The following is a 27,857-nucleotide window of genomic DNA, read 5'->3' as shown; positions in this document are numbered from 1 at the left end:
GAAAAATTCTGTCAGTTTATTTGGTTGTTCATCTGTCCTCAGTGAAGACTTTTTTTTTTTTTTTTTCCCTCAAAAGGTAAAATGATGTTTTGCTGAGTTTTATGACAATACTTTTCTGACCTTTTTGAATCTTGCTCCTGACACATTGCAAAAAAGACCAAAACTTACACTGAAACTGATAAAAACTAATCTAAAATTAAGCATTTTCAAAAAAATAAAAACTAGACTAATGAAAAATGCAAAACTTTTAGAATTTTGATACAAAATCGTTGGTTTTACCCAAACAGCTTGGCATCTTCGTTTGAACAGAAGGTCCAACAAATGCAGGTTCTGGTTAATTAATGAGATGAAGAGATTCCAGAGCAAAATATTTCATATCTACTTTATTGTTCCCTTTGAAACATGTTTCATATGTGTTACAGCTGAAGGTCAAACACATCAATTCAATGTCGTAGCCAAGTGTTCTCTACGTGGCATTTTGTTGTTGGAAATAAAGCAACTGCAGCGTTTCCTACCAATGCAACTGCCTGGATATCACAAGAAATAAAAAGAGAAAGAAAACAAAATGTAAAATAAAACAAGGAACATCTAAATCACGTTAAGACACCTCTCAGCTCTTCTCAGAGGCTTTGTTCAGCTCCATCTCCCACTTCTCCAGAAAGTCCTGCAGGTTCAGATTGAAGGTGTCGATGCCCGTGGGGGACAGGTGGACACCGTCCTGCCGGTACAGCCCCGTGTGGGAGCCACACCGAATGTTGTCGTGGGCCAGGGCGGTGCCGCCAAGCTCGGAGATGATGTTGTGGATCCTGCGGTTCACCGTGGTCCTCACCAGGTCCACCTCGTGGGTGTCGGCCGAGTGGCGCCACACCCTCCGGGGCAGGATGTTGGACCACACCAGGAGGCACTGAGGGAAAATGCTCCTCATGGAAGTCAGGTCTTTCTTTACGGAGGCCAGCAGGTCGGTGGGGCTGTCGGTGCTCAGGTCATTGCCGCCCAGGTGCATGATGAGGACGTCCGGGTTGGGCCATGTGACCTTCAGCTGGTGGAGCTGGGGCAGCAGCTGAGGCCACGTCATGCCCTGGGTGCCCTTCCACCAGATGACCACCCTGCTGGGATCCATGCCCAGCTGCATACCTACCTCTGGAGACTTGGCCCTGGACTCCGCCCAGTACACCAGGGAGTGACCGCAGATCCAAACATTCTTCGGCTCGCTGCTGATCAGTTTTCCTGGAAGGTCAACAGAACAGATTTGTAAGCAACAAAATCTAAATGGGACACTTTGTGGATGCCCATATTTTTCTTACCATGGTCCAGGAAACAATTTCATTTGATGAAGGGAAATGCATCAGACCTGTAAGGCTGATGGTAGGTTCTTGTTCAGAGTTGCAGGATTTTATCACTACAACAAACATCTGAGTCTTGTGACATTTCCCACTTGATATTGTCGGAGCCCTTTCTATCGAATACCTTATTACTTCCCACTTGCTGACCAACTGAACCCTTTTTCTGAATGGTCATCACAACTACAAACTTCAGAGCGTTTTCTTTTCTGTTCACTTAAGAAAATGTCTATTTCTTCTGTTAGTCATTTTAAGATTTTGGAAAATGAAGCATGTCTCTAGCTATCTAGGTATTGTAAGGAAACTTCTAAGACATAATTGACTAAAATTATTTAGCAGATGACATAGGTTAATCAATAAATGTAGGCAGGTACATTCATGTTGTGGATGTGGAGAAATCCGAAAGATAACCTTAATTCAAAGTACTGCATAAACATCTTTCTGGTAAACACGTCTATGCCAACTCTCAAAAAATATGACATTTTAATTTTCTGAGTTTAGAGATGAACCTGTGATTCAGAAGTTAACCAAATACAATTAATAGATCAAAATGATCACCTACCTTCATATTCAAGACAAAAACACTGCCATTCCACCATAAAATTCAACACCACACCTATGGTTTTCAACCAGGCCCCTCCAAATGAGTCACATTACCATCAAAACTCTATTTCTGTTAAAACATTTTTTAAAGATTTTTTTATTTTTTGGCATTTCTGCTTTATTTGACAGCTTTATTGACAGAAGAGAGAGAGAGAGATGGGGGAGGGGACCACCTCAGCAAAGGTCCTGAAGTTGGATCTGAACCCAGGAAGCTGCAGTCAGGACCTTAACACGAGGTACGGGGGCGCCCCAAAACATTTCAAAATCTAGAGAAATAAATGGACTCGGCCATGCATTTATAACATCTACATGGCAAATAACTGCTGAGTTTATTTACAGTTAGGTCCATAAGTATTAGGATAGTAACACAATGTAATGTTGTCCTTGTACGCCACCACAGTGGATTTGAAATGGACTTATCTAGATGTGACTGAAGTGCAGACTTTCAGCTTTAATTTAAAGGGCTGCACCACAATATGGCATTAACCGTTTAGGAATTACAGCCACTTTTATACATCACCACCCCATTTTCAGAGGCTCACTAGTAATTGGACAAACTATAGATAACATATATAACTATAAGGATTACATTCGATATTTGAAGGAAAATGCTTTGCAGTCTCTGACTGCCTCAAGTCTGGAACCCATGGACAACATGAGCAGATTCTGAGTTTAAGCCCTTGAGCCGCTCTGCCAAGCCTTTACTGCAGCTCCTGCAGCTGCTGCTGGTTGGTGGGTCCTTCAGCCTTCAGCTTGTGCACAAGGGCAAAATTATAAATATTGTGTCACTTTCCAAATACTTATGGACCTGACCGTAGCTACTGAGTTTATTAAAATTAAGGTATGAGCTATGTAGATAGGGTTTGATGAATGATAACTTCTTTATGAATCCAGAAATAACAATACCTTAATATCAATACATAGTTTCTTTATATAAAGACATTCATTCTGGGCCCAGTCTGGACCCCGTTCTGGCACAGTCAATTCAGTAGGTAACCAACCTGCACTGGGAAGCTTATTTTCCCACTCAAAATGAGACCAGCTGGAGAAATTGAAAAAGACCATCTTGGCAATCATATGGTTTCCTCTGGTGAGGTAATTTAGGATCCCGCAGCAAAAAAAACCCCAAAACAAAACAAAAAAAAACACCAACACCATTGTACATCATTTCCACTTCCTCCTAGCTAGACTGTGCTAAAGCAGCAGTCTGGTTATCCATCCACTGCTGATCCTGGCGGGAGTGATGTGAACAGTGATTTCCTTGGCAGGGGTGTTTTAATTAAGAGTTATAACTGGCTATGAATGATAAAAACTGAACGCACCACAGCAGTGAGACGAGCAACGAATAACCTTGCATAATACTGTATTCATATCCTGACTAACTGCATAACAGCAGCTGTCTGGTGATGATGGAGAAATTAAACAAAATCCAAAAAATGGACCACAGCCTGAGCCATACTGGACGATCCATTATATTTACACCCTAGCTAACATGGTCAGATGCCCTGGAGCAGTGTTGTAGCGCACGAGTCCTGGACTCGAGTCCGACTTGAGTCCCAGTTTTGACGAATTGTGAGTCAACTTGACGATAATGCAGACAACCAGGTGACCTGCATGCTAATTTTTTCAGCGTTGGACATTAGATTCTCATTTAGCGTAGTTTTTAGCATTAGTCTATAGTCGTTGTTTACTTAACTGTATCAGGCAGCGCTCGCTGCCTGGCAGCGAGGACATGAGTGATGGATGACAATGGATCTACCATGTACAGTAAGCTTCAGTTTCATGGCTTTTACACTGACCGGCATGCAAAGTTAAATATGTGTCAAACGGAAAACACATGAGACATGAACAACTCAACTTTTCACCAGCATCTTCTAGGGATGGATCTTGAACACTTTCAACTAGCTAGCTATCATCAGTTTAGCTAATTAAATTAAGAACTAACATTTACTAAATCTGCTTTGAATCAGGTCATAGACATTAGCTGGTTTCTTGGATCCGACCTCAGTGACATGAACCTGGATTCTAATGCGAGCAATCAGGACTCAACTGGGCTTGAATCCTGGTGTCTCGACTACAACCCTGTCAACCAACGTCATCTACTGTACCAAATGAAAACCCATCTTTCATCTAAGGTGAAACATTAATACGGAGATATGGTATTAAAATAAGCTGGAGGAACTATATACACTAAAGCTCAAACTGCGCAAATGGTTAGCAGTCCAAATAACGGAAACTCATGGGAATATGCAAACTCTAGGGAATGATGTCACATCAGGAGCTGGAGACGATTTGCTCCAAATATGTACATTTTTAAAAGTTTTATTGTTTCAGGTTGTCCTACTGCAGTTTCCAAGTTTAATTAATTTGTGCCATGACGACATATAACTGAAAAACCTACTTGTGACCATCAGTGACATCATAACCCAGAGCTCTGCATTTGGGTGAACAACTTGTCATGGCACGAATTTCCATCTAGAAGTACTAGCTTTCCCATGTTGGCCCCTTGTAAAAATAGTCTAGTGCACCATACAGTTACCTGTCTGAGAGACTGCTTGGTTTTCATCTGAATCCATCAATTCAACATGGAAAGTTCTAGCAATCTATTACTGCAAGTTAATACGCAGGCTTTACTGTGCACGGTCAAAATTACGAGCGGTCTTCGGGGTCTTCTGTTAAAGCCGTCTCTTTGCTTGATAGCTGGAGAACACTGCTACACTTCGCTCAAATGTGACAAAACAAAATTACTTACTCTGAACAACTTCACTAAGACCCAGCTCAAAGACTTACCCATGTCTGTCTGAAGCAAAATAACCAACACTTTGGATGTGTAAATTCCTGTAAACATTATAAAAAAAACACTAAAACATGCCTTACACTTACGAGCAATAAGCAAACCGAAATAACTTAAATTTCGCCTGACTAAACAAGAGAGCTAGATGCACTAAGTGTAATTTATGACCTGGAACAGTTAAGATAAAACATTTACATGGCTTTCATGAACATGGCTTAGACGTCAGCTGAATATAGATGGAACAGAGTCCATGAATAAGATAATCTCATCACATGCTGTTGTGGCCCCTCCTAATTTCCTCTTCAAAACTTAGATGGAGCAAGTTAAGTTGCCAAAGCTGAGTTACGCAGGAAATGCTGCAAAACTGGCTGATCCAGTCCAACCGTTCACTGCAACTCTTAGAAGCTAGGCAGCATATTGATATCTCAATATCGTGATAGAAGACATAGAGATATCGGGACTGTGGGTAACATTAGAGTGTGATGTGGTATGGTAAGCGTTGCCTTTTCATGGTTTTAAGGGCTGCATTACAGTAATGTCCTAAACTTATTAGACTGGCTGTTTCATTATGTGTGTCAATCTGCTTGGTCATCATATCAACATTACTAATGAATGTTGATCAAAAATCTAATATAGTAAACATTCTGTAACAACACCAACATTTATTTCTGCAATATCGTCACATCACAAAGCAATCTCAGCCAAAAGTGTGTGTGTGAGTGTGTGAGGGTGAATGCAAGGCAGGCATACTATTCTGAGGTATTCAATTAAAAATACTGTAATATGTGATTTTGTCAACATTGCCCAGCCCTAGCTCTAACCATAACCTTTGATTTTTTACATCCAGGCCATCCTGGCTAGACTAAGGCTAGACTACTTTAAGCCATGTCTATGAAAGCCATCTGCTGAAAAATCCTGCTGGAAAAAGGTGGATTTAGTACCCGACAACATTTACTCAAACTTAATGTGTGCAGTCACTCGGGCCGTGCAAAGAATAACATAATGAGATATCTTTAAAAAGTCAATATGTATTTGGAAGTTTGTTTACTTTGTAGTAGAGACGTTTCCCTGGCATCTAACTAGTCATCATGAGAGCTGCTAGCCAATCAAAAGTAGAAATGAGTAGTACAGTATTAGTACTACATACTTAGTGCTATGGCTTAGTACTACAGTCGGTAGTACAGAGTGAGCCGTTAGCTGGGTTTGTCCTTTATCTTGGTCTTCCTCTTAAGGTGTTGTTCCTGGACGGCTGAGACGGTGCTCTAGCTTTATTTTATCGGCAGGGTGCGGCACGTTTGACAAGACATCTCTACTCTGAAAGGACACTGGCTTCAAGCCAAACAATGACATTAATGATGTCATGGCTAGCTGTACAACTTACACTCAGTGGCCATCTTTGCACTGCTGAAGTTTCCATTAGAAAAAAAAAGTTAATACCTTCCCAACATTATATCTACACAGATGGATCAGAATCAGAAATACTTTATTGATCCCCAAGGGCAAAATGGGTCAGTTGCAGTTGCTCAAATTCTCAAGATAAGACTATATGATAAGCATAAGCGAAATTATAAGAAACTGAAAAGAAATAAGAAATATAAAAATACCTGCATTAGAAATTTGTAAAAACATAAATAAATAAATAAAAAAGGATGTGCATTATATATACATGTGCATTAATCCTAGTTTTAAGAAAGTATGCGTATAATGTATAATGCACATAATAATGATGTAACCAACGACCAAAGTGAGTCGGCCACGTTTCCAGAGCGACTCGGCAGCAGCAGAAACCAAACGTCTGCTGCCCTGTTTAAACTTGAAACTGGGAGGAATGCTGCCCTTCTGGCCAAACCCAGTGACTCAGTGATGTCACAGCAGGTACAGCTCTTAAAAATACCTGCTGCCACTGCACTGGCAGGGCGTGGCCAGAGGGGCAGCATTCCCCACAGTTTCAGCCACAAGAAGTCAGCGCAGCAGAGGTTTTCTGTCAGACGTAATTTAGTGCTGCGTTCCTCTTTAAAAGACAGCAGTGCAGCTCTGAGGCTGACTGCCAGTTTCATGAAAAAGTTCACCTGCACTTCATGAAAGTACTGAAAGTGATACCAACCTGGATTTCAAAGCCTCGCCGCTGTCGCCAGATTCACGTTGGGTGCAGATATTTTGGCCAGAATTTCAGACGTTTCGGTTTGACCACTGTCCATCTTGGTTTTAGTCAGATTACATTAATAAATTACTCTTGCTGGGAAGCATCTATTGCACTAACACTATCATAACGAGACAGCAGAGCAAAGTAAACTAACAAGACTCTAAATGACAGCAAAATGCAGTAAAGACTGAGCTGAAATGAAACGTGCAGAAAAATTAGGTCAATAATATAAATAAAATATTTTGTTTCTTTCATTGGGCGGCGCCTCCCCAAAGCAACAGTGAGGGAAATAGTGATATATTAAGGCTCATAAATCAGCAACAAGCCCTCACAAGCAGCAACTTGACCTTCATTCAGGTGTGTAACCTGAGAGATTTACCTACTGAAGTGGCCACTGAGTGTACCTGTAGGGCTGCTTTCACACCTCCCCAGTTTGGTCCTTTTCAATCAAAACACGGTGTGTTTGTTAGTTCAGATCATTTTGAGAGGGAACTTTGGTGCGGATCAAACAAGCAAACTCTGGTCCGCCACAAAAGTTGGGACTCATCACTGATGGACCAGTTTGGTCCAAGTGAGAACGCAATCCGAGCTACCTATAAAAAGCAAAACAAAAGTTTTTACAGTATAGCAGGTTGAAAGCGGATGTTGACACCTGAAGCTGCTGTTGCTGCCAAAATAGTTTGGAAGCTAATGTGGAGCGATACCGAGGTGAGGGCTCTTCAGGAATTTGGGCTGATGCAACATTTCATGAAAAATACAATTACCTGGTTAGTTATTGTTGCTCCATTATTCCAATATCGCTGTTATTGCAATTCATGGACATCACATGACATCTCTGTGTGTACATGGCGCCATCTAAGGGACCTACTGTGACAACACACTTAGCTAATACCAAAGGTATTTATCTTTTATATTTTATATATATCTTAAAAAAAAAAAAAAAAAAAAAACGTGAGAGAATGAGAATTAAGTGGCAAACATACACATATTATACACTAAACTGTTCAGCGTCTTCTGTTGAATCTAACAATGTCAGGTGCGAAGCAATCGGACTTCTACTGTTTCTGCTATGACCTCTGGAAGCCGGTGCCACCATGTTCCACACAGGTTTTGGCAGCATCAACACCTACAGTCACCACGGCGTTGGTCCCAAAAATGGCGCCCGCAACACACAAGTGACGTCCGAGAAAAACATGAATATTCCAGGGATCCCTAATAAAATTTCTGTCCAACACATAAATGACCTGCTAAACTATTTGTTTGCGAATTTTGGATTGGATTTTGAATTTTGGTTTGCTTAACCCGGGCCCGTGTGAACACCTACTGGACTTAATGAAAAGCAAAAAATCTCATGCCTGAATTGGACCAAAACAAGCGAACTATCGGTGTGAAAGCACCCAAACTAAGCTGAAGACTGTGTCCAAAAACACTTTACAGTCTTTAGAAATATCAGTCTGACTAGATAACCAACTGCATGGAAACACTGACTCTTAATCACTCATATTCAGTAGTTTGCTCTGCAGGCTCGAGTCTCTGTTTAATCGATCGGAACAAAAACATAGTGCTTGTAAATGTTCACTACACGACGAAGAGTAAGACATCACACAGTAGAGTGGGGTTTTCAGGAAGTCTTTTTTCTTGACAGATGGTGGACCACTATGCTGGCTAAGGCACAGTTTGTGGCAGGGTAGAAAACTGAGCGCCAACATCGCAAGGCCTTAGCCTTGTTTCTCAATTACAGGAACTTAACTGAACTCATTAAACCTCACTAACCATTTCTACGTTTCTGTTTGACCATAAACAAATACTTTACTTTTTGTGATCCTCTAAGAAAAAAAATCCAGGAGGTCCTGCAGCAGAAACATGGCTCATGAACGATCTATGGGCTGCTCTCCAGATTGTATGGGTAACTTTCTGGAGGAAAACTTGATAAAGAATGTGTCCACTCAAATAAATAAATAAATAAATAAATAATCCTTAGTCTTCAGCATCTCAAATTAATATAAAACACATGCAAGCTTTGTTTAAATTCATCTTTCCAGTACTACCAGAAGTCTGCTAATGCTAAGAATATAACCCTACTCAGGACTAGCCTGCCAAATCCCTATGATGTAAACCTTGCTAGCTGCTAAACTGTAGCATCTGGCTAGATTGACAAGTAACATGTTTGCTACCTGGTGCAGTCAGAGCGGAGTCCCCTTGTTTCTTGCGCGCATACATCTCCTTCATCTCCTTCATCTGCTGCTCTCTTTTCTCCAAAATTCGCTGGTTATATTGATCCAGCTGCAACACAAACACACAACTTATGAAGACTTCGATTTATGGAGGTCAACCATGTTGGTCTACATTGATTTTTACATTTTCTTATCTTAGATCTCTACACTGAAAGGGCACATTAGTTGTACTATCTAGAGCCCTTAGGAATATAAAACAGAAATAATTTGGGCCTTTGTGTACCTTCTCCTTCTGCTTGGCCTTGACATCATTATCTGTATCTCCTGAGGTTTGGACACTGGAGGCTGACGGAGACTCTGTGGGCAAATTAAACTGGACTGATTTGACTGGTTTGACTGGAGTCTGTCCAGCCAGAGATTTCACCGTCTCTATCACCTTCAGGCATCTAGCCACTGTTGTAGAGATGGCTGAGTGTTGGGGGTTCTCACAGGTAGAAGATGTGGTTGTCAGAATCACAGGTGTTGATGTCGGCACAGGTGGGGAGCTGGCTAACGTTTGCAAAGGGCTGGATGAGTCAGGGGGCTGAACGACTGGGGGTTTGTCTAAAAATGGAAAGGCTGTGCTAGTTGGCTGACTGGCGGGTGGGACAAAAGGAGGGAATCCAAGTGGACGCCGTGGAGGAGGTCCAGGAGGAGGTCCTGGAGGAGGACCATACCTCTGCGGTGGTGCATTTGCATTAGGAGGCAACGGGGCACCTGCTGTGCTCTGTGCTGGGGGATACTGAGAAGAAACTGCAGGAGGCCAGGCGTAGGATGCCGCTGCGTGGGAGGAGCCTGGCAGCAGCTGCTGGTACTGGGAGGAGGGAGGAGTGGAAGGGGGTTTGGGAGAGGAACTGGCAGAAGGTGAATGCTCAGGTGCAGTCCCTATCTTGGTAAGACTCTGCATCTGTTTTGCCTTCTTCAACGCCTCCATCTCAAGTTGGTCCAGGAACCCTTCATACTCTGTGATACCTTTATGTCGGCTATGTGGCTCCAAACTAGAGGACCTGGCTGGGGAGGGGGAGTGGGAATGTTCTAGTTCAGCTGAGCCAGTTCGACTCCCTCGCCGCTCTTCCCCTTGAGAGGACAAACTGCAAGTCTCTCTCTCTACTGATGAAGACTTCTCTTTCATGGTGTAGAGTTTCTCCTGGGCTCTGCTGGCCAGTTTAGACACATCGCCCGTTGCTAATTTCAAGCCTATGGTTCGAAGAAGACTCTGTATCTTGTCATAGGGTTCTGTCTTGGTTTCCTCGCTTGTTCTCTCCATTGAGGACCTTTTGGGACTTGATGTCCTCTTTTCCTCCTCAAGGGGCAGGCTACTGCTGGGCTGCTCGGGAGCCAATCCCACGATCCGTGAGAATCCTCTGCCGTCTTGGATGGCTCGCTCGTGAGGCAGAAGGTCATCAGTGTCAGGAACATTTGTTACTGGTGATGACACATCAGGATCCACCCTTTTGTTAAGGATATCAAGGAAACGGTCAAGAGGTTTTTGGCTTGGAGGAGACTGGTGTGGAAGAGGTTGCAGAGGAGGGTTGCCTGGTTTGGGTGAGGGGCTTCTGGGAGGAGGTTCTTTGGGAGAAGGAGGTCTGAAAGGTGGTTGGCTAAATGCAGACTGCTGCTGGGAGGTAGAAGCAGCAGGGAGGGAGGTGGTCGAGGCACTTTGAGTTGGGGGAGGCTGTTGTGTGGTGGAGGAAGAAGCTTGGCTAGACTGAGCAGGAGGGGAAGCACTGCGGGGTTCTGGAGACCGACTGTGTTTGGGAGGCGGGTCGTATGGACGGTCATAAGACCGGTCAGCGTACGGCTGGTCATAGTACTTGTCATCATAAGGCTCATCATAGACATCATAACGATCGGTGTAAGGACGGCTGGTGTAAGGATGGCTACCATACGGACGATCACCGTAAATGCGATCATCATAAGGTCGGTCCCCATAGGCACGGTCACCATAGGGACGATCCACATAGGGGTGGTCGCCGTAGCGGTCAGCATACAGCCGATCGTGGTAAGGACTGTCATACGGCCTGTCATAATAGGATCTCTCTGGGTCATCATAAGGTTTCAGGTGGTCGAGAGAAGGAGGGCGGTAATGATAGTCACAACTGTCTGGTCGTTTCTTCAGAATGGAGCGGACAGGTTTGTACTCGGTGAGAGGGATGGCGATCCGGCCATGGTCGTAGTCAATGCACGTCCTCTGGCCAGGGTCCAGTCCTCGGGGGTCCAGGTCCACCAGAGACTTTTTGTAGGCGATCATCTCGTTCAACTCCTCTAGCTCCCTCTTCTTCCTTGCCAGCTCATCGTCCACAACTCCTCCACGCCTGGGAGGAGGGCTGGACTCTCTGCTCCTCTTGTGCCTTGTTTCCCGCTCCCTGCTACTCTGTTTCCTCTTTCTGCTGGATCGGTCCTTGCCTTTGTCCCTGCTCCTGCTGGAACTCCTGCTTCGGCTTCGGCTTCGGCTCCTGCTCCTGCTCCTGCTCCGACTCCTGCTCCGGCTCCGGCTGCGACTCCGGCTGTGACTGCGCTTGTGCGACCTGTCTCTGCTTCTGCTACGCCTGTGTCTGCTGCTCTTATGATCACGGTCGTGGCTGGAGCTGCGTTTCCTTCTCATGTAGCGGCCAAACTGGTCCCTGGCCAGACTCCTGCTCCTGCTGCTAGACCTGCTCCTGCTCTTGCTCCTGCTCCGACTTCTGCTCCTGCTCCTGCTGTGGCCATATCTACGTCGACCTGGGCTGCCGCCCCTTCGGCCTGTGCTGCCCTTGCTGTCCTGTGCTCTCAGATTTTTTACCACCGCCTTCAGCTTGTCTGTCTCTGGTCTGTCCTTGCTGAAATGTGAGAGATAAGAGGCTTTACAGACTGATTTTAATTTGTCAGCTGGAATTACTTTGTATCTTGTGACCTTTTAAACATATAAAATATGCCAATTATCAAATACCTGACTTTCAGAGTAAAAGTCAAAGAAATTAACCATAACCTTAATGTTAGCTCTAATGTTAAAGGTCTCTTGGAGAGGTCTTAATAAAGAACTCGCCAAGAAACGTCTTTATTGCGATGGTCAGACCTGTGAAAATACACATCAGACCAGGCAAATACATCATTCAAACCAATTAAATCATTACATATTTTTATTAAACATTCAATTAAACAGATTCTGGCTAAATATCTTATTGCTTTTTAATTATTATTTTTTTAATCGTCTCCCCATCTTTAGCTATGGTGGCTCATATTATGCTGTTGGTGATATACAGTATTAATGGAGAAATTTAGGAAAAGGTCAATCATAATTCCTGCTAAGGCCTTTGACTTGTTGGAATAAACAGCTCACCTGTCCTCTGAACCCTTCGTTTCCTTTGTCAGCTTGATGGTCATCTATTACAGGGGACAAATGAGGCAAAGTTAGATTAGTTCATTCAGTGTGTTCATAATGTGCATACTCAGTGATATGCTACAAACATTTTATTACACAGTGTTACTGATTTGAAGTCTGACTTGCAAGTGAAGGCATTCCCAGCTTTGTTACTAGAGTTTGTGAAGGCCATCTTAAATCACTAAAATTTGCGAAATGATGCCCATGTCACTGCACAGTACCCATTGTTGATATGACATTCAAGTAGAATGAATGTATCATTAACATTAACCTTCAAATAGGCAAAAGATAATATCATAGGAGTTATCACAGAAACAGTAAAGAACTTTAGAATGTGTCAGCTATGCATTTTTTAAAAATAAAGACTAAGACGGTACAAGTCTGCTAAAATAACTTTTAGACATAACTCTGCAACTTTTGGCATCCTTTTCCAACAGTTCAGCTCCAGTTCCAGACACAATGGCTATAAACTTGAGTTACAAAAACATATTCCAAAGAGTTTCCAATGAATTCTTGCCAACATCTAAATATCACAAATATGAATTTGGTCCTTACCTTTCCTTTACTTGCTCCAACTGCCGCCAGTTTACGGACGGGCAGGAAAACGCTCTCGGTGTAACGCTTTATCCTGATGGCCTGGTGCCCTCCTTCTGCTGTTTCATGCTGAGAGAAATGAAAGATGAGCCCTTTAATCGCTAACTCGAACAGTTAAGATAAAATACATTAAAATATTCTCATGACTAATCTATGATGCACAACAGAGTTTCCACAGTTTTCAAATGTTAAAATTTTTGATGAACAGCCATTTCTAACACCCCATGTCTTATTTTGAAAGCGTGATAAGACACGTGGAAAATTTTGAACTTCAATCCCCAGAAATCAGGTGAAATGAGCCCCCAGCCGGTCTGTGATGCTTCAGATCAAAGGTCACCAAAAGGGCAGGAGAAAAAGTTCTAAGATCTTCACGCGTGTCCAAAGCGTCTTTGTACAGCAGTAATTATTATTCATGCAATTCGCCATCCCCTGTATATAGTTCAAGAGATGAAACCCTACCCTACACCTAAACCCAGGCTCAGTGTTCAATGCAGTGTTAACATTTTAAAATTACTAAGAACAGCTTCTCACTCGTCCTATTGGCTGGTTCATGCTGGACATGCATGTTCTATTGGTGCACTCGATCCGACGATGTGAGTTTTAGACAAATGGGAAATCATGTGATGTTAACAGTGACCAGACTCACCGGGACGACGCTGAACTCCACCTTCTCGTTCAGCTCCAGTTTCTTCTTCTCCATCACCTCGGACATGCGGAAGAACAGCTGCGGGTTCTGGGTGCATTTAATGAGCCCCGAGTCGTTCGAGAACTCGATCACGATGCCCTGGAGGGAAAACATCGCTTAAAATACAAATGCCTTCTTAAGTTCAAAGAAAGGTCAGTTTATACTTCTGCATCAACATGCCCTCACAGCTACTCAGTCGATTTCTGTGGCTCCTGCATCTCTCCAGAAATGCAACTTTGGTCCTTTGTTTTCTTACTTTACCTGCACCTGAAGGAAAAGGGACACTCCTTCATGGACCATAACATTCATGTCTTGGACAGATGGTTCAAAACAGGAATGAAGGAAGCGATTTGTGCACAGATAAAGAAACCGTCTCTCAAGAGACGAGGAGGTCTCCAACCTACAACACTGTCCTGTCATCCCTTCACAGGAAGCTCAACTCTTGGCCTTCTGTGACCCGAGCAAAAAAACATTCACTCCTGCAGCCAGGTGATGCCCTGACCTGGATGACTGAGAACTGTCTCAGACTCTGTAGTTTGTTAGTTTTGCTTTGGCTCACAACGCTGCAGTTAACTTCAGTGTCTTCATAAAGCATCTTCTTCTATCATATCAGGACATAAAGATTTAATCTCTGTGCTAGCGACACTTTAAATAAAATCAAACTCTGTAAAACTCTCGGTCTTACATGTCTGCGCTGCTCGGTCGACTCCTCAAACGAGTCATGAAGGATTTCCACGTAGGTCGCTCGCTCCTCTTTAGTCTCCCGGTTCGTGGCGATGTTGAACCGTACCTGCACAGGTAACACACACAATAGTGTGTTAAGACAACGTTCTCAAAGTGGGAACTAATTTAATTTCACTGTCATTTAATTTTCTAGAAACTGTTAGCATGCACAAAATATCCGATTGATCATTTTAACACTTTCATCCTTCTGGTATGGTGAGCCAGTTTCCAGAGGCTGGTTTCTGAAGGGTTCTGAAGAGGGCGGTCTGTACAGCACAGCAACATGACCTGTCCTATCCACCAGCCTCAGGAGCTGATTACTGCATTAGTTCATTAGTTGCATGAACTGAATTCAATGTCCCTCAGATGCCTACGACCCGGACCAATGAGAATATGCACAGACAAATCTGGTCGTTTCAAACATGAAAACTAAAAAACGATTTGGAGGGAAGCCACTGTAACATACAGAAAATGTTTTAATTGCAGATTTTCAGGCTGCAATGAAAACATTTTGTGTGCCTTACAGCTTTCACACAGCTCATGTCTTCAGCTCACACAGGAGAATGAAGAGACTCTGCATGTCAAACCTGTTCTCCACGCCCTGCGAGCGGCTGTGACCCTGACATGATCAAACAGGTGCACAGGTGCAGTCTGCTGCGCCCCCTGCTGGCATGGAGTGGAACAAAAAGAACTCCTGTTGGTTCTCACCTTGTCTCCGTCCATCATGGTGGCGGTGGTCAGGAGGTCACCCGGACCGAACGGAAGCTGTTTCTGTTGCCCGGCAACAGTCATCACCAGACGGCCCGTGTCTTTGTTCAGCTTGGCTCCGAATCCAAGTGGAACCTCCTCCTTCTCGGGCTCCACCTCCACCTTCTTCTCTGCTGCTCCCTCTCCATCCTGTTGTCCTCCTGCCCTCCCCTCCTCCTCCTCCTGCACCTTCACCTGCAGGTTTGCAAACATGGCAATAATATCATCATCATCATCATCATCATCATCATCTTCAGACTAATGGCTGTGACGGAGAATGGCATCAGAGGAAATAAAGGTAAATTTTCAATTTTTTTTTTGAGTCCATCTGTCACCTGCTTTATATGACGTGTATCAGGGACACTGGAGGGGAAAAGACCTGTGGGGGTGGGGGGGGGGCAATCCAAAAACCAGCCTGCAGGGTTTAAATTTACTTTCCTGTACTATAGTTTGCAGCACCAGGTCTAATTAATTTATCATATCATCAGAATCTCTTACTTTGCTTAATACAAGCAGCTGATAATATCTGGATACAGATATTTCAACAAAAAATAATATTTTGATATTACGATTAGTTTGTTTGTTTTTATCGTGTTCAAAGCATCCAGTGTGACTCGCTCTCCTGTCTGTGCTCGCACCTCCTCCTCCCGCTCCTTCTTCACCTCCTTCAGAGGGAACTTGGAGATGGCTTTCAGCACGGTGCCGTCAAACCGCTCCTTGCTGATGTCGTTCGGCGTCTCGGGGTCGCTGATCTTAAAGCCGAGCGGCGTCCACTGCAACCGAACAGGAGGACAACATCATGTGACATGGTGAAGACACACACACACACACACACACACACACACACACACACACACACACACACACACACACACACACACACACACACACACACAGACACACACACACACCTTGTCTCTGGCGGCTGCAAGCGCCGCCGCCACCTCCTCCTTCTTCTTCTTCTCTGCTTCCTTCTGCCTGTCCTCTTCCTCATCCTGTTTCATCCTGGCCTCCTGCTCCTGTTTCTTCTTCTCCTCCTCCTCCTTCCTCTTCTCCTCCTCCTCTCTCTTCTTCTGTTCCTGCAGGACCACGTCCTCCGCCGCCGCCGCCGCCGCCGCCACTGCCGCCAACCTCCTCAGTCTGATCGCTTTCTTCTTCCCTTTCACCTGAAACACAAACAGTACGGAGTCACTCCATCATTTTTAATCTTTGGTTTTGGGGAAGGTCAACCAGCAAAGGGCTCGAGTCCAAGAGAAAACACAACAAAACTGATGTCGATCCTGCATTTGACCTTTGAATATATTAATAACTGTGGATACAGTTTTCTTGTAGTTCTGTATATTGGAAATGGCTGCTATGGGGGCCAACATCATCACACAGGAATCAAATGTGGCTCATTGAATCCACAAGAGTCTCAGCTTTCCAGTCAAAGCAACTGATGCAGCTCCAAGACTGTTTAGGCCCCAGTCTGCACACACACACCATTTTACAACAGGCCACAAGAACACATGTGGACTGCAGGCTTTGGGGCCCAAACTGCATGGGATTAGCAGAAGGTGGGCGTGTCTGCAAAGGGGAGAGAACCCATTTTCATTCACACAGCTGGAGGTCAGAGGCCATGTTTGGTATCAACGGTATCTTTACTCTTCATCAATTCAGTACTTTAAAAAAAAAAAAAAAAAAGAATCACAATACTTAAGTGAATTGATTTTTTCCCAGCCTTACTGCTGGCTCCTGAACTCACCAGGGCGACAGTGAACTCCACCTCCTTGTCGACGTCATTGGCGTTGAACTCGGTGTCGCTGAAGTTCTCTGTGAAGTCGAAGGGAAGCTCGCTGTGCTGCATCGAGGTGATGAGGCCTTCCCTCGCCCCGAGGCTGCTGACCACACCCTGAAACACACACACACACACACACACACACACACACCGCTCAGCTGCAGGCGCTCTGAACACACACACTGGATCAGAACACTGATAAGTTCAGACACACACACGCACCTTCTCCCTCGTCTCCTTGGTGTAGTTGAAGGTGAAGGGGATCTTGGGCTTGATGTTGGCGGCTCGGCGCTTGTTGGTTACCATGTCGACCAGCAGGTTGATGAGGACGTGGTCGTTCTTCAGCAGCGTGACGCCGCAGTCACGGTGGTCAAAGGTCACGTTGGTCTTGATGGGGCCGATGTTGGCGTGGATCTGACCCGGGTAGCCCTGCATGGAGGCCTGGGGGGTGGGGGGGGCATGAAGGATTCATATCCAGACGATGTGAGAAGCCACGAAGCAACGCGGGTAACAACTTAACTGCAGTTGTGTTATGTGAATGGTGACAGCGCCCTCTAGCGGTTGTATAGTGGTCAAAATCCACCAACTCTGAAGACACGGGTACACGTTTAGAATTTTTTGTACACGTTCCCACCCCTCTTCATCATGACACACCTGGCAGGCAGGTGTGCTCTCTACCGAGCCTCACGCTTCTAGATTTGTTTGGTTTTGGTTGGAGGGAATAAAAATGTTTGCTGGAAAAGAATAATGTTATACAGTTTAAGAAAAATGTTCTAAAATATCTGCTCTATCTATGTAATGTTTGTAAGTTTAACATGATTTCTTAAAGGTTTACAAATCATTTGGTGATCATTAACAAATACTTCATACAGTGTATAAACAATAAACGGTTAAAAAGTAGTTTACTATGTATTAAGTAAACATTATTATAATTTCATTGTTAACTAAAATAACTATTAATTAAAGTTTAATCAACCCTCAATTAAGCATTTATTAATGATTATTATTATCAAGTGCAGGTAAATATTTTGGGCTAAATTTCAGGTGTTGTGTGAGTTTTCTGGAAGCTGTTTGAATAATCTGCCAGTCGCCTGTTGAGCCTCAGTGTGTCGGCAGTCGAAGGGTTAAACTGAACTCTGAGGAGGAAATGTTCAGATGATCCTCACACGGTTTCTGCACTCTAACACTTTCTGGTGAATATAACTAAACTGAGGGGCCCCCAGGGGCCCCGGATGTCTCTCTGAAAGCTAAAGTGTTAGCATGCTAACAGCCGGGTGAGGGGCGGGGCCGGCGCCCCTCCTCACCGTGGGCTCGATGATGGGCTGGCTGACGATGCCCTCGTACAGCTCGGGGTCCAGGCGGATGTTGGGGCCCAGGTCGATTTTGGGGATGGTGGGCGGGGCCTTGGGGGCGCCGAGCTGGTCGGGGGAGCCGGGGTTGGTGCAGAGCGTCAGGAGGAGCGGCTCCTTCGTCCGGCGGATCCGAATCGCCTTCTTCTCCCCTTTGACCTGCAGAGACACGAAGCCAGTCTGAGGTCAAAGCACAAGCGAGCGGGACGCCGCAGAAAATGACCAAGAATCAAAGAAGAGATCCAACAGGAAGAGTCAACGAGAAGCAGAGTTACTATCATTAACGAAAACTAACAGAATAATGAAAACTGGGTGTGAAGAGACTTTTTATTTGACTGAAATAAAAATGAAAATGAGGCTTTACAAAGAAACACAACAACTAACTGTGCTGTGTGTTTACAAAGAGAACTGACAAAGTACAGCTACAGAGAAAATGTCTCTAGTCTGTCAGTTTATTTCATACAGAAGTTTGGCATTCTGGGTGGATATGAGCGTTATCTTCCAGTTTTTTTGTTTTTTACCGGCAGAAGGATGATATTCTGTCCAGGCCTTCAGTGTCATGGAGGAGAAAGTCAGGAGAAAGACTACAACTAACAACAACTAACTAAAACCAAGCATGTCCAAAAAATAAAAACTAAACTAAATGAGCAAACCTGCTCGAAAAACTAATTCACACTAAACTGAAACTGAAAACAAAAAGTCAAAACCAAATAAAAATAAAAACTAATGAAAACGGCAAAACTGTAAGAAGCTTAAAAAATGTTTAAAAAGGTTAAAAACCACTTCACAAAAACAAGAACATCTGAGATGAAAAGAAAAAAAAAAAACATCTGTACATCATCAGAATCATGTCACTACAGCCTCTGTGAGGACTTTAGATTTCATGGGAAATACTGGAACAGTGACTAATGCAGTAAAAAGGTTCTGCGGTGAGTGATAAGCCCCGCCCCCTGCGCGGCAGCGGCGCCGGCCTCCTCACCGTGAAGATGGTGAACTCCACGTCCTCGTTGGCGTCCTCGGAGGTGAAGTCGATGTCGCTCAGGTTCTCCCTCACGTCGAAGGGAAGCTCGCCGTGCTCGTCTGACCTGATGATGCCTTCACTGTCCGTCAGACTCACGATGACTCCCTGGGCCACGCACGCACACACACACACACACACACACCAATATCACTACCAGGCAACTCATCAGATTCGCCCATCAAACAGCTGATAGACTGATGATGTCACGCTGCCAGGAAGTGAGGACCATTTAGACTCAATAATGCATGCTGGTCCCAAACACAGCAGGAGCGCCGGAGCGCGGCGGCGTGTGGCTCACCGTCTGCCGCCTCTCCTTGGTGTGGCTGAAGGTGGCAGGGATCTTGGGTTTGATGTTGGTGGCGCGTCTCTTCTCGGTGACGATGTCGGTCAGCAGGTTGACGAGCACCTGGTCGTTCATCAGGAGCGTCACGCTGCAGTCCTTCCTGTCGTACGTCAGGTTGGTCATCAGCTGCCCGATGGTGACGTGCACCTGCCCGGGGTACTGCCGCTCGCCAGGCTGAAACACAGCATGGTGTCAGGAGAGGTCAGGTGGTGGCGCTCTAACCTCTGAACACGGCTCCTGTCTGTGCAGTGATCCTAACACCACTGAAGGTCCTCAAAGCTCAAAGCTCAAAGCTCAAACCTCGCTGGAAGGTTGATTTTTTCACTTTGACAGCCAGGCTAACAACTCCCATAGACTTCAAGTCTTTATGCTAAGCTAACAGGAAATGCTACCCATAGGAGCTGAACTAGTGGACGTCCAGAGGAGAAGAGGGTGTCCAAAACTCTGGAGCATTCCTTTAATAAACAGAATGAGCTCGTGTCCCTGCCTGTCTCAGGACTGCAAGCTGAGCTTTACGGAGTCGAGCTGAAGGTTCCTCACCTGCGGCGCCACGATGGGCTGGGTCACCACGGCCTCGTAGATCTCAGGGTCCACGTTCTCCGTCCCGCCTGGAGCCACTTTGACGTCCGTCGCGATCTGCTTGTTCTGCTCCACACAGACCAGCAGCTCAGGATCAGTTCCTCTGTGAGCTACCGAGCATCACGTCATACAAATACAGCCAAAGCAAAGGCTGGCCGATAAATCCAGTAACTCAAATTTATGTTTTGAATGGATGTAAATAAAAAAACAGCTAAACTGCAAAATTGAGATTTTAATAACGTATGTTCTGACAGCTGCTGAGCACCGATCAGTTTGAAGTAACTTAGTGGGAAAACAAGAAAACTCTACATTAAAATCATGAGTCCAAAGGGGTTTCCTCCAAAGCCAAAGCTGTGACCTGATAAAGAGGAAGACCTCAGCTGATCCTCAACACTACAGTGAAGCAGCTTCAGCAGAAGCCTCAGCTGAGAAACGAGCATAAATGAAATTATAAGAACTAGAAAATGAAAAATAAGGAATCTAAAACTATGTGCACTGGAAATTTGGAGGGAAAACAAACAAACAAACAAACAAAGAAAGAAAGCAGAGTGTGTGTGGCCCACCTTCTCCTTGCAGGCGGTGAAGTGAACTCTGACCCCGGGCGTCATGGCCTTGGGGTTCCCGAAGAAGGCGTCGAAGCTGAAGCTGAACTTGGTGAGGTCTTCTCTCTCGATGTAGCCGAAGGACGGCTGGGGGACGCAAGGTGTTGTGGGTAATGTTATGATGTCATCACAGACCAGTGTGTGTGTGTGTGTGTGTGTGTGTGTGTGCTTACCCCGATGAAGGAGATGATGCCGGTGGATCTGCCGGGAGGAGGCCTGAGACACACACACACACACACACACACACACACACACACACACACACACACACACACAGCATCATGTTCTGATTGAGAACCTAAACCACCGATGTGATAATAATCTGCTCTGTGTGACATAATCTGCTTTGTGTGACGACATAATCTGCTCTGTGTAACAATAATCTGCTCTCTGTGTAACAATAATCTGCTCTGTGTGACATAATCTGCTCCGTGTGACGACATAATCTGCTCTGTGTAACAATAATCTGCTCTCTGTGTAACAATAATCTGCTCTCTGTGTAACAATAATCTGCTCTGTGTAACAATAATCTGCTCTCTGTGTAACAATAATCTGCTCTGTGTGACATAATAATCTGCTCTGTGTAACAATAATCTGCTCTCTGTGTAACAATAATCTGCTCTGTGTAACAATAATCTGTTCTGTGTGACATAATAATCTGCTCTGTGTGACATAATAATCCAGTGAACGTCATAAAGTTCCTGCAAATGTAATAAGATACCAGCCATTAATGTAATACATTTTTTCCAGTTAACATAATAATTATGACATTAATGAGAGTTTATTACAGGCTTGAATATTTCACTTTTCAAAAATATAATAACTGCCACCTAATCACGGATTTGCTGTCAATGATAATTAAACTGATAATTATGTTAAGTACATTTTTGGGCACTGTCTTCCATTCATCTGAAGTATTCTCTTTTTATCACATCATTAGAACATCAGTGGGATGAATTACATGAACACCAAGTTTGAAAATTCAAAAATGTAATACCTAAACTGATGACCAATTAGCAGTCAAAATGCAACAGATAACTTTCTTCCATTCACATTCACATATCCATTCTGTAAGAACATAATGTGATAATTATGACATTAATGGGAGTGACACGTCTGTGAATGTTTATCTGGAGGTCGGCGTCGGCAATCGGCCAAAAGTGTTGGAAAATATCGCATATCGGCAAAAATCTCAATACTGTGAATCCCTCATTTTTTTAGGAGTAGATTCCATTACCAATATGAATATCTGAAGACTGACAACAAATCTGGTTTAGACTGAAGGTGCTCATGTTCGATGTCTTTAAATTCGACAGCTGCAAATAAATACCAAGAATTGAGTGTTGGTCTGGAAGGAAAACCTCTCAAACAACAAGAGGAAATCCAAATCCAGACAAACGGACATTCTGGAGTGGAAGCTCATCTCAGTCACTGCAGGTTAAAGAAGACCACACTTACTTATCAAAGGTCCGTTTTCCCAGCAGGCCGAGCGGCTTGGCGGTCTTACTGCTTTTAGGGGTTTGGGCTGGTTTGGGCGGCTCGGTGGTGGTGGTGGCGGCGGCCGGGGGTTTGGCGGCGGCGGCGGCGGGTGGCTCTGGTGTTTTTGTAGCCGCAGGTTCAGCTGAAGCTGCTGCAGCCGTCGCCTCTTTCTCTGGAGCTGAAATCAACGCTTTGATCTGCAAAAACAACAAGAAACGCAGCTGAGGACATTTCTGCTACAGGACGTTTTTTTAAACCTCAGCTGTTTTTGTGCATGTGCTTTTGGCGGTCTGGGCCTTTTTGTATTGAGCTATTTTGTGTTTCCTACAGACACACCTACAGGCATAGCTCTATTTTCAGAAATCACACAATACAGTCTGGAAGTCATGTTTATAATTATTATTATAATTATAAAATAAGAATACAATTAAGAAAACAATTAGCTTAATTTTTTGTATTCTTCAGTAGTTCTTGTGCTGGGATCACCTGTTCATCTTCTGTTTTCGGAAATCATATGAATCAAATGAATAAGGGCGGGTGCTTGCCAGTCATTAAGTAAAGGCTCTAAGTCAGCTGTTATCAGCTAAAATATAGAAAACAACGAAGCTGGAAATAATTTCATATGCTGCAAATTACATTTTATGTTAATTTATAATTCATTTAGGCTACCAGATGGGCTAGAGTGCAAGATCTTCTTGGCTGGGCCTGGAACTCACCCACTCAGGCTGCTCTGGTGGGGGGTTCACCATCACCTCCTCCACGTACGGGGCGGCCTGAGCACAGGGAGCAGCAGGAGGCAACATGGGGAAATGAGGAGAAGTGAAATCCAGTAAGAGTCAAAGTCAGCCTGCAGGAAACGCACCTTTCATCCACAGAATCTACAAACCATCTGCCACCTTCACTCCTGCACCTGAGCAGGTACCAGACCTCAGAACATGAACTCCACCCCCTGTGTGTCCCCTGCAGAGGAGCCTGCTCTCATCAGACTCTCACAGGCTGCGGGACATCTCAGACTGCAGCTCCTCAGCAGGAGAACATCTGACTGAGCTCCATCCTGACACACACACACACACACACACAGAGAGAGAGAGAGAGAGAGAGAGAGAGAGAGAGAGACGTGGAGAAAAGCACAGCTAACCTCTCCTGTCCAGCCGGGTGGGGGGTGGCTCGGGTATCCGTTAGGGTCCACGGGCGGTGGGTAGGCAGGGTAACCCGGCGGGGGGACGCAGGCCGGAGGGGGCACCGGCATGGGCATCGGCCCGTAGGCTGCGGTTTCTGGGGGCGGATACGCGACCGGAGGAGGCGGAGGCAGCGCCGGAGGTCCTGGAGGGTCAGGGCCCCACGGGTCCGGGCCGTCCGGCCCCCAGCCCGGTTGTCCCCAGCCCGGATGCGGCGGGGGATCCCCGGGTCTCCAGTCGTCCGGATGAGGCCCCCAGCCCGGAGGAGGCAGGGGATCCCCGGGCCTCCAGTCGTGCGGATGGGGTCTCCAGCCGTCGGTACGATGATCCCAGTCCCCGGGGTGCAGCCTCCAGCCGTCCGGATAAAGTTCCCAACCTGGCGGGCGATCTCTTGGTCCCCATCCCGGCGGCGGGGGCCCTCTTGGTCCCCATCCTCCGGGGGGTGGAAGTCTCCAGTCATCTGGGGGTAGCGGCCCCCAGCCTCCGGGAGGCGGCGGCCCCCAGCCTCCGGGAGGCGGCGGCCCCCAGTCGTCTGGCGGTGGAGGCCCCCAGCCACCAGGGGGCGGCGGACCCCAGCCACCGGGAGGCGGAGGGCCCCAGCCCGGCGGGCCCATGTCGAATGGAGGTCCGTCCTCACCTGGGGGCCCCAGGGGCCGGCCGCTCTTCGTGGGCCCGGCTCCTCGGCCCATGGTCCGGACGGGGACCAGCTGACGTCAGCCTGCACGCTAACGCCTCTGAGGCTAAGCTAACCAAGCTAACCGCTGCACCGCAGAGGCTAGGCTAGGCTAAGCTAACCCGCTAACAGAGAGCTGGCTAGCCAAGAGCAGCGATATGGAACCCGTAAAAAAACCCGCCGAGCTGTGAAATAAACCGCGTCGTTCGAGGCCAGATGAGCAGCATCACCGTGAGTCAGCAGGGTCGCTTTATGAGCGGAGCTCCGTGTCTGCGCTGCTCGGAGGGAAGCTAACGGCCGCCTGCAGCACACGGCTAACGGGCAGCACGCACCGGAAGTCTGCCTCTTATTTTCAAAATAAGGGTACGCGTGTAAACCAAACACATCTCAACATGTCGGAAAACCAACTCCACATGTTAGTCAGCTCTCTGACGGTGAGACTGATGTCTCCTGCTTTTCCAGACATCGCATGTGCGATGAAATCTCCCAGCTTCATTTTGTTGCATCAAACATTTAATTATCAAACTCAAAACACAGAGCCTGCAGGGTAGCAGAAAAAAGCTTTTATTATTTAGTTTGCAGGCTGAAGTTGCACAACTTCAACAATGAAATCAGAAAGAAAAACATTTTAGAACATCAACAATATGAATATAGGATTTCTCAAATTACAGCAATATGTGAGGCTGGAATATCAGATATCCCTCAGCCCCTGTACAGACTGTCATGTTCATACATCAGCGTCTCCAAAAGCTAATCAGAAAAGAAAACGGAGCGTGTGACAGGTCTTTGCTTAGCAAATAATGCAACAATGAGCTGTTGAACTTTCAATCTGTTATTGCAGTGATACGTCAGGAATTAAACCTGTCAGACTCTCATCATTTATTAATTAAACATCACAGAATCTTCAGATTGTAAGCATGTAAAAAAATTGATCTTCACCTCTGCAAGTAAATCTAAAGCAGACACTCGAATTACAGTGGAAGGTTTTTATTTGTCATCTATTCAACATGTTCTGTGTTGTCAAATCAAGGCAATCTCCATAGTAAAAATAAATGAAGGCAAAACCTGTGAAAGAAATAAACTGACCTGCCGAGTCAGTGACAACTTACAAAACAGAAGTGAGAGCGAGGCTGAGCGCCTCTCTGGATCACAAATCCCTTTTTCTTTTTAATTTTTTGAACTCATTGCTGGAAAACCCAAAAGCAGCAGCAGCAGCAGCAGAAACCGAACAGAACGTGTGGGCTTTGCTCCCCAGAACGTCTCAAACAAACTTCCCTCGTGCTTCCCTGCTCTTCCTGCTCCGCCCCGTCTGCGTCGCCTCAGCCGGACGCCGCCGCTGGGCGACCGGCTGAGGCGACGGAGGCGGGACACAACAGGAACAGGAAACACAGAGCGGAAAATACAGGAAGTGGAAAATGCAAGTGCAGCTGTCTGGGGGGAGGGGGGGGACAGGGCTTCACATCCACCCTCGCATGCCTCATTTTGAACAACTTCCTCCCTCTGTTCCTGCAATCTGATTGGATAGCGATGAGGGTGTGGCGGCGGCGGCGGCGGCGGCTCGGCTCTCCGGATTGGACCGATTCTTCCTCCTTCCATCCGCGGGCTCCGGAAGCTTCCACATCTCAGTCGAAGGGGCTGAAGTCTCTCTCGAGGTTCTCCGACTCGTCGTCGTCGGAGAAGAAGTCGTCCTCCTCGATGTCGTCCTCGTCGTAGTCCTCGTGCCACTCGGGGACGTACTCCTCGTCGTACTCGTCGTCGTCCTCGTCCGCCTCGTCGCCGCCCTCCTCGCCCGTGTAGTTGTTGTTGTCGGAGTCGGCCGAGTCGGACGCTCGATCCGATTTGGACCTGCGGACAAACGAGCCGGTCAGTCACGTGTTTTAAATGCACGGTGATGTCACCAGAACAAACCGGCCAATCAGAATTGGCGCCAGCTGTTTGGTCACAACTGGGCCTCGTCAGAAAATCTACGGCGGCGTGTCGGGGCCACCGTCGAGAAAGAGATCTATGCAGCCGTGAGAGGGAGGGGTGTGTCCCTGGAAAAAAGCCTGATATCCTAACCCGACTCTTCAACACGAGTCCGTCTTCGTCAGTGTGAAATGTTTGAAATGCTTCTAACCAAAAACAAGTTGTATGAAACAAAACCAGGTTCCCCTCACAATCATGAAAAGTGCCTCTGTTGATATCTGGAAAGACAAATTATCTTTAACAGGATAATAAACTGACTACAACCTGAGACACCAACTGCTTTATTTCATTTGAGTGTTGTACAGTTAAAACAGCATCAGTCCGCCTGTGCTTGAGCAGGGGGAGGGCGGGGCCACCGACGCCACCGGCCAATCAGCAGCCGGCAGCTCATGAACACGACTGAGTGACTCACACTTTGTTGGTGTCGGTGTGGTTGGACAGGTTGGAGGCCTGGGCCGACTCCGCTTCCTGTCCCGCTTTGGACTGGTAGCCCACCCTGAAGTCCTGCGATGGGACACACACACACACACACACACACACACACACACACTGCTGATTGGACGACAAAACAAGTGGGAGGAGCCAACGAAGCTGATCAAACACAAGCCGTTACCGTTTCTAATCTCAAACTGATGTTTGCCTTTTCAGTTTTAAACTCATCCAGATTCAGTCTGTCAGATTAACATGTGAGTGCTCCATCATCAATACATCAATACATCAACATCAATACATCAATAGATCACCATCAGTTCATCAATACCTAGTGATGTATTGATGAACTGATAGTCCATCAACATCTTGGATGCCATTTTTCCATCAGCCCTTCAACTGCTGGTTAAACTGGTTTGAACCGGTCGGCTCAGGGGTCAGGGTGAGGGTGAGGGTCTGACCTGTGTGGAGTGCTGGTGTTAAACTGGTTTGAACCGGTCGGGGTCAGGGGTCAGGGTTAGGGTTAGGGTCTGACCTGTGTGGAGTGCTGGTGTTAAACTGGTTTGAACCGGTCGGGGTCAGGGGTCAGGGGTCAGGGGTCGGGGTTAGGGTCTGACCTGTGTGGAGTGCTGGTGTTAAACTGGTTTGAACCGGTCAGGGGTCAGGGGTCAGGGTGAGGGTCTGACCTGTGTGGAGTGCTGGTGTTAAACTGGTTTAAACCGGTCGGGGTCAGGGGTCAGGGGTAGGGTCTGACCTGTGTGGAGTGCTGGTGTTAAACTGGTTTGAACCGGTCGGGGTCAGGGGTCAGGGGTCGGGGTGAGGGTCTGACCTGTGTGGAGTGCTGGTGTTAAACTGGTTTGAACCGGTCGGGGTCAGGGGTCAGGGGTCGGGGGTCAGGGTGAGGGTCTGACCTGTGTGGAGTGCTGGTGTTAAACTGGTTTGAACCGGTCGGGGTCAGGGTCAGGGGTCGGGGTCAGGGGTCAGGGGTCAGGGGTAGGGTCTGACCTGTGTGGAGTGCTGCACACTGGTTTGAACTGGTTTGAACTGGTGGGGTCAGGGGTCAGGGGTAGGGTCTGACCTGTGTGGAGTGCTGGTGTTAAACTGGTTTGAACCGGTCAGGGTCAGGGGTCAGGGGTCAGGGGTCGGGGTGAGGGTCTGACCTGTGTGGAGTGCTGGTGTTAAACTGGTTTGAACCGGTCGGGGTCAGGGGTCAGGGGTCGGGGGTCAGGGTGAGGGTCTGACCTGTGTGGAGTGCTGGT

General features: G+C 46.3%; 2 protein-coding genes across 4 annotated transcripts in view; both read right to left on the bottom strand.

Moving 5' to 3' along the window:
* Positions 1 to 363: 363 nt before the first annotated feature.
* On the bottom strand, positions 364 to 24,532 carry LOC115373014 (uncharacterized). Of its 2 annotated transcripts, none has more exons than XM_030071213.1 (21): positions 23,492 to 24,532; positions 23,070 to 23,126; positions 22,333 to 22,550; positions 21,048 to 21,090; positions 20,836 to 20,961; positions 20,234 to 20,338; positions 19,649 to 19,867; positions 19,309 to 19,455; positions 18,285 to 18,488; positions 17,203 to 17,421; positions 16,948 to 17,094; positions 16,115 to 16,369; positions 15,842 to 15,976; positions 15,165 to 15,398; positions 14,419 to 14,523; positions 13,695 to 13,832; positions 13,010 to 13,117; positions 12,413 to 12,456; positions 9,338 to 11,912; positions 9,055 to 9,163; positions 364 to 1,227 (listed from the first exon to the last, which is right to left on the bottom strand). In XM_030071213.1, the coding sequence occupies exons 1-21, from the start codon at positions 24,218 to 24,220 to the stop codon at positions 611 to 613; spliced, it is 6,534 nt and encodes a 2,177-aa protein (XP_029927073.1). In that variant the 5' UTR covers positions 24,221 to 24,532; the 3' UTR covers positions 364 to 610. The 2 variants fall into 2 exon arrangements, with proteins under 2 accessions (XP_029927073.1, XP_029927075.1); XM_030071215.1 differs by having other exon boundaries at positions 15,165 to 15,383.
* A 220-nt stretch (positions 24,533 to 24,752) lies between these two features.
* cul9 (cullin 9) overlaps positions 24,753 to 27,857 on the bottom strand; it is a 45,210-nt gene continuing 42,105 nt past the window's right edge. For both annotated transcript variants that reach the window (XM_030071209.1, XM_030071210.1), the window contains exons 43-44: positions 26,582 to 26,673; positions 24,753 to 26,049 (exon numbers count right to left, since the gene is read on the bottom strand). In XM_030071209.1, the coding sequence (XP_029927069.1) occupies positions 25,827 to 26,049; positions 26,582 to 26,673 (315 nt within the window). In that variant the 3' untranslated portion in view covers positions 24,753 to 25,826. The remainder of the gene's footprint in view (positions 26,050 to 26,581; positions 26,674 to 27,857) is intronic.

The sequence above is a fragment of the Myripristis murdjan genome, chromosome 15 (genome assembly GCF_902150065.1).
Source record: "Myripristis murdjan chromosome 15, fMyrMur1.1, whole genome shotgun sequence".
Lineage (NCBI taxonomy): Eukaryota > Metazoa > Chordata > Actinopteri > Holocentriformes > Holocentridae > Myripristis > Myripristis murdjan.
The sequence above is the reverse complement of the archived record's forward strand: the minus strand, read 5'-3'. Positions and strand labels throughout refer to the sequence as shown.